The sequence below is a fragment of the Brassica oleracea genome, chromosome C3, assembly GCF_000695525.1.
Source record: "Brassica oleracea var. oleracea cultivar TO1000 chromosome C3, BOL, whole genome shotgun sequence".
NCBI lineage: Eukaryota > Viridiplantae > Streptophyta > Magnoliopsida > Brassicales > Brassicaceae > Brassica > Brassica oleracea.
In genome coordinates, this window is record NC_027750.1 from 12020900 (window position 1) to 12027968 (window position 7069).

General features: G+C 33.7%; 1 protein-coding gene across 2 annotated transcripts; it reads left to right on the top strand.

Annotated features, from left to right (window-relative positions):
- The first annotated feature begins 374 nt into the window (after positions 1-374).
- Positions 375-3527, top strand: LOC106332611 (aldo-keto reductase family 4 member C9-like). 2 transcript variants are annotated; one of them, XM_013771093.1, is made up of 7 exons: positions 375-651; positions 909-959; positions 2158-2234; positions 2329-2416; positions 2678-2884; positions 2971-3219; positions 3313-3527. In XM_013771093.1, exons 1-7 carry the CDS (start codon positions 532-534, stop codon positions 3397-3399), a joined length of 879 nt encoding a protein of 292 aa, XP_013626547.1. In that variant the 5' UTR covers positions 375-531; the 3' UTR covers positions 3400-3527. The 2 variants fall into 2 exon arrangements, with proteins under 2 accessions (XP_013626547.1, XP_013626548.1); XM_013771094.1 differs by lacking the exon at positions 909-959 and having other exon boundaries at positions 376-651; positions 3313-3526.
- The last annotated feature ends 3542 nt before the right edge of the window (positions 3528-7069 follow it).

Below are 7069 nucleotides of genomic sequence, written 5' to 3' on the forward strand. Positions count from 1 at the left end.
AACTGAAAAGATAAGTAATAAATTATGCAGTTTTATTCGTTTTAGAATATTTCATAAATGCAACTGAAAAACACAAGCAAAAAAAATAAGGAGTTTAATTAATGAAGTAATAACATTTTCAAATGAGTAATTCTCTTTTAATAATATAGATGTAAAAGATCGAAACCTTGTAAATGAATAATGGTTTCTCGTATTTGAGAAAAAGAAAGAAACAGTAACTAGAAGTCAACTCGCTCAACATCGATTACGAATTACGGCCAAATAAATGTGTGGACGGAAAAACGTGTCACTTACACGATCACAGTGGGGATATCAAAGAGGATATCTAATCGAACGATAAGACCCGCCCACGTAATAAACTGTCAATATCTGACTTGGTTATACTAAACATTTACCAAAATACTCAATTTCCCTTTAAATCTCCCCTCTCACCACCTTTCAGTGCTTTCACTGTCTCATCCTTTGACAAATGCTGTGTGCGTCAAACCAAAACCAGAGCTCTTAAACTCTTTAATCGCCAAATCTCTGATAATGGCTAACCCAATCAAAGTCTTTGAGCTAAATACCGGTGCTAAGATCCCATCGGTGGGACTTGGAACATGGCAGGCCTCTCCTGGCGTCGTCGGTGATGCTGTCACCACCGCTGTTAAGGTTTGTGTCTATTCATTTAGTTTCATGGTTATTTTCTCCCGAGTTTCTTACATGCTATGGTGTGATTACTGAGTTTTATTCGAAGACCATCTTCAACATATTTCTACTTTGTTTCACCTAAAAAGAAATATTTCTATTTTTTTTTATAGTAGAAAAACTCTAAAATAAAAATGGATTATACTATAAGAAATATTATTTTTGTCTCTATATCACCTTCGAAACTGAAGATAATCAAGTAATCTTAACCCATGTTGCAGATTGGCTATCGTCATATTGATTGCGCTCAGATGTACGACAACGAAAAAGAGGTAGGTACATAGATGCTTGATTTAGACAAACGCATGGTTATTGGAAGGTTCTTATGGCGAGGTTCTTATTTAACAGCCGGTTCTTAGGTTTTTTAGTTAAAAGTTAAGAGACGGGTTCTTATATTCCGGTAAGAACTTCACCTTAAAAACCCTCCGATAATCATGGTCTTAGTTTTATGTTAGTGTATCTATCTTAATTAACATTTTCTACCCGCTTTTGTAAAATACGTTAAGTTTCTGCTTTGTATGTATAATTATGTCACACGTTCTGTGATCTAATTTACAATTACATACTTAGCTTTTTCATCAAAAAATAATTACATAACTAGTTGACTAAAGATGAATTTGAATTGATACATATCTAATTTTCAGGTCTAATGAATATTTTGGTACTTCATATTAATTTGTGTTTAGTTAGTACTATTCTTCTTTTGAATGTTTATTCCTCTTGAAATTTAAAACTTTAGGTATTTGACCTATTTAAACTTTATTATAGATCATATTATAGATCATGCTATACTCTAATATATATGTTTAAACATCTGTTTGACAAAAGAAATTATATAAACATCTAAACTGCTTGTCTCTAGTCCCAGCTCTCTACAGTACACAGTAAGCATGTGGTCCTTCGAGCATCTTTAACCCTAGGAGTCCGTTAGGGGTTTTAATTTTTTATTTTGTCTGATTTATAAAAAAAGTAAAAAAAATAACCAATCGCGAATCGCCACGTGTCAGTGGAGCCCGCGAACATTAGAAGAACTCCACCAAACTCGCTTCTTGCAGAAGAAGAGGACGGGGTGGGTTTTAGTTTTCTGTGGGGCCCACACCCCTTATGAACAAGGGTTAAAGGTGCCCTTAAACTGCTTAACTAAACACATTCTTGAACATTGGGAACAATGAAAACATCCTTTTACGCAAGGTTTTACATATGTTCTTCCTTGTTCTTTTAAATATCTTTGAGCAAAGAAAAATTGATTTGCTTAACCATTTGTTAATACTTTACAAAACCTTATCATTTTCTAATGATATTCCAAAGCTTATTTGTTTTCCAAAGAGCACAATCATAATATTAATATGTGTATTGTGCTTGTCAGGGATCTGCGTTATTAATTGTTTTCCTTCTTGAAGCTTGTTGCTTCCATGTTTCTATTTGGTAGCGTCTCCAAGAAATATACTGAAACTTCCTTCTCCTATGCAGATTGGGGCAGCTTTGAAAAAATTGTTTGAAGAGGATGTAGTAAAACGCGAGGAGTTGTTCATCACCTCCAAACTCTGGTATCTTTTGATGTATTATGTATCCTAATGAATATTCTGTGATTAAAAAGCATAGCTCTCTAATCTTGCATTTTCAATTTGTTTATCATTAAAGGTGTACTGATCATGACCCTCAAGATGTGCCAGAGGCGCTGACCAGAACTCTACAGAATCTGCAGCTTGACTACGTCGATCTCTATTTGGTAAGCATGCATCATTTCAATGGAAATGTTATGTGATAAAATGTGAACTAAGTCTCATGGGGGTTCGACTAACATCAACTAGTAATAAGTAGATTAATTAGCCAATTTATTTAATATATTACTTTAGATCTGATATAAATTCAGATGTGCTATTCCTAACATAAATCTTCAAGAAAGTGTTGAAACTTGTTTATAATTTTTCTTAAACCTAATATGTATGAAAGATTAGTCAGTAAAAATTTATTTATGAACTTCTTGAAGATGCACTGGCCTGTACGGATGAAGAAGGGTTCTGTTGGACTTGATCCCGAGAACCTTTTGCCTGTAGACATTCCTAGCACATGGAAGCTAGCTACTCTCTTGGAGTTATCTCGTGTTCCTCCTGCTGTTAATCAGATGGAATGTCATCCTTCTTGGAGACAAGCTAAACTACGAGAGTTCTGTAAATCCAAAGGAGTTCACCTCAGTGTAAGCATTACTCATCTCACTAATACATTTACATTCTCTATACTTGTGTCTTACTTAATATATGTTTAATTGAATATTATTGCTAGGGATACTTCCCATTGGGTTCTCCAGGAACAACGTGGTTCAAGAGCGACGTTCTGAAGAACCCTATACTAAATACTGTTGCTGAGAAGCTTGGAAAGTCTCCTGCTCAAGTTGCACTTCGCTGGGGACTACAAATGGGTAACAGTGTACTCCCCAAAAGCACCAATGAAGGAAGGACCAGAGAGAACTTAGATGTTTTCGACTGGTCAATACCCGATGACTTGTTTGAAAAGTTTTCTGATATTGAACAGGTACGTACGTGTAAATCCACACGTAAACTTTGTTGCTATGTTCTACCTCTGCTTGATCTAGAAATGAGTGATATGTATTTGGATTACATGCAGGCTAGGTTATTGGATGTTTCCTTCTTTGTTCACGAGACATTGGGCTCTTATAGGTCTCTTGAAGAATTATGGGATGGCGAGATGTGATACTTTAAATGGTCTATTTGTTTGTCAATAATGATATGTCTCTCTATGTTGAACTTTTAGGTTTGGTCATGAATGTTACAGAAAATACATGTCACCACATAATTTACAATCTTGTTTATTCTTACTTTGAATTATAAATTAAAAGGATTATATATATATATATTTCTACTTTTGCAATATGTATTATATTCACCTAAAAATATGATATTTGCAAAAATGGTTGTGACTTGTGACTTTGTGAACATACCAATCAAATCCTACATTCACGAGCCAAAAAGTCCAAACTAGTTATCATTTATTGATATTTGATGTACTAGAACCGAAAATAACATCAATGACCATTTGCAAGCAAGCGACTATGTGAAACTGAGAAACATATGTGCATGTAATTGAAAACAACACTGAAAAGATAAGACACACCAACGAGTAAAACCTTCATCAGAAAAGAAAAACTATTCTACATACAGTAGACTCATCCGTCACCGTAGCAGCGACCAAGACACACCAACAAGAAAAAAAATCATCAGAATGGAAGATATTCTTCCGCGACCGTCCCAACTACAAATTGAGCTACCACGGTACCGGTTAGAGCTGCTGCTGCCTGGACGCCTTCCAAAATTCCTCCATTTTTCTTCTTACCCTTACTTGAATCTACCTTGGGATCCGCTTTTGGGGAACCCATGATTATGTACGGATGCTGATTTTGATGATGGGGATGATAACCACCACCATAATTAGGGTATGACCCATATGGATCAACATTTGCATAACCATAGTGGTTTCCTTGACCATAGTGGTGCGGCGACGAAGGTGGCTGCACCCCAGGAGCTAGGGTCATGTGTAGGAACCTTATTTTACCACCATACGACAACTGATATTTGTAAAGAATAATATGAACATAAATTAAAATTACAATACCGAAATATAAGAATAAAGAAGAATTGCAGAGTCGAGATGGTTAATCTCTTTCCTTAAATCTTTAAACGCCCCCTAGTGTGACGGTTTCATAGCGCTCAGATTCCCAGGATACAACTGCAGCATTGTTTCTGTTTACCATCACCGAAAAACAGAATCTATCGATCCTATTTATGTGATGTACTCTCAGATTCAAAAGAATAAAAAATAAACATAACTATTCAACATGGAAGAATTGTTTTCTTATTTTCATTGTTCATCTCAATGTATGTATCTAGAATGAGAAGAGGAATGACTATTATATAGTCACTAACCAAACCTTACGTTTGTACGTTTGTCATAGACCAAACCATAAACGTTGGCACAAAATGGAGATTCTCATCATAATTATATGGATGTCCATTTAGATGTAGGTTACAAAATCATAATCAATTTTGCATTCATATCTCCACTACTTCACACTGACCAATTTAATTAGCAAAGATATTTTTTCTTTATTTTATTCAAACTTTATTTACCACAAAGTTTTAAAAATAAAGACAAATAAATTAAGTAAAGACTAGACTAACAAGTCTAAATTCTTTATTAATTTCTTGAATCATTTACCAAATTTCAAAACCTGAAATTTAGGTTTGGTCCAAATATCTTTCTTTCTAAGTATAAACAAAGTTTTAAACTTTGCTTTATTTTCTCCATTTTATATACAAGAGGATTCTCACCTCATATTTATAATATGAATATTTTACAAATATTTTCACATTAGACTTTCATTTCCCATTCAAAACCAATTCCGATTTTGACACACAAGTACACTACTTCATAGTGTCCAACATCTGGTTATTCCGAAGAACGTCTTCGTCCGGAAACTTACTGAAAAAATGGTCTTAAACCATATCGTCAAAAACGAGTTCCAACAATTCCCCACATGAATAGAAATGAATCTAGACACTAGACGACTCGATAGACTTGACTTCCTAGACAAGATTCGACAAGACTCAACTAAGGACTTTTGAGAGTACAAACGAGAAATTCACTGCATGATGAGTTGGTAGCAATTTTTCAGCCTTGAACCAGTCATTGTTAATAGCTATCGGATTTACTCGGCCAGGAGGTGGCCATGATGTCTTGAACCTCCCGGGCTTTGGTGTAAACCTAGACATTAGCTACAACACAACTTCATTCTCTCACAGAACTAGGTTCTCTATTGTGTTCATTTTGGCCGTGAACAGTCCTGGTTAATCATGAGTGAACTTGGAGAATATAGTATTTCCTTCATTCTCCTAGAAACGGCCCCATTTCACACCCACAAGGTGATTTGCCATTAGTTTTGTTTAGAGGAGTATCATGTACTACTCCATTCATATCTCAAAACAATGGACACAAATCATTAAAAGCTAACGCTTATCCTATATTCCTTACATGTATCACTGTTTAAAAAAAATAAAATCATATTGTGATAAGTACCACTAAGTTCATTTGGCCTCTTGCCAATGACTTTATATGGTAAGCAAAGTTTTCTCCACATTTCTTGAGATAACTTAAGAATATGAATATGCATGTTTAATTACATTTAATATCTCTTAAGAGTTTAGAAAATTGATCTACAACTCTTTTAGATTTAAATGAATAAAAAGAAATTTCAGAAAATGTATTTCATTCTTAGAAATTCACATTTTACATACAACTATTTTCATAGTTCTCTCAAGTTAATTAATAAATCTAACTTGTATGTTTTGGATCTTTTACAAACATTTTTTTTTTTTAGCAAATATCCATATCATTGCAAGGTATTATTTTTGCCATCAAAACCACCATTTTATATGGTTATTCTCAACCATATTGACTTTAGAAACTACAATATACATGTCAGTTTCAGTCACATTGGTCCGAGAATTCTCAATGTTTTTGCATAGTCAATCTTTATACAACTTGCATATAAGCATTGACGAAATATAAATGTTTTTGATCAATATCAACAAACATTTTATTTCCTATGGCAAACAGATTTATATGTGGCAGACCTCTCCCAAACTTAATTTGGGGCGTCAACTCACAAAATATATTTCCATCCATACTATTTGATCTCTCAAAGATCAGAATGTTTTTTTGTAGCTATGGTATCACAATATTTGAAACTTTAATCTTTTTATGCTCCAAGAAAGAAAAAAACCTGAAACAATAAATCAAAAGATTAGTCATCTCAATCTTGATAATTAAAACAAATAAATTGTCTTTAACCAAATCAAGCATTTACACATTTTGACCATGTAATAATAAAAGTCAAGATACCAAACGGAATTTCTAAAATCTAAACGTTAGAGCAATTAATATACTGCAAAAAGGATCAACGTATGCAATAGATATGCACGTTAACTCTGCTAAATAACTGAGCAAAGAAATGAACCATAACAATTGTTTATAAAATTACTAGGGTCGGCCCGCCCTACGGGCGGGATATTAGTTAATTTGATATTCACTAAACGCTCGAGTTGAAATTTGTTTTAAGATTCAAGAATTTGGTTATCTGTTATGTCTTACTTATTAGTATGCGGTGGTATAGTTGTTTTTCGATTATTCTTGCTTTGATATTGTATCAAATTAACTAATTGTCCAACTCATAATTATAGATGTATAAATGTGGATTTGTGATAAAGTTTGATGATAATACTGTTTTTTTTTAATTCTTATTCATAGGGGAGTGTGCATGCGTCAGAAAGAGGCCTATAACAACTTTTATGTTTTTGTGTATGGATTT

Excerpts from the sequence above, each read along its gene's own strand:
- LOC106332611 (XM_013771093.1), top strand. The coding sequence starts at position 532 with ATGGCTAACCCAATCAAAGTCTTTGAGCTAAATACCGGTGCTAAGATC. Across the intron at positions 652-908 it reads CTGTCACCACCGCTGTTAAG|ATTGGCTATCGTCATATTGA; the intron begins GTTTGTGTCTAT and ends CCCATGTTGCAG. Across the intron at positions 2,235-2,328 it reads TTCATCACCTCCAAACTCTG|GTGTACTGATCATGACCCTC; the intron begins GTATCTTTTGAT and ends TTATCATTAAAG.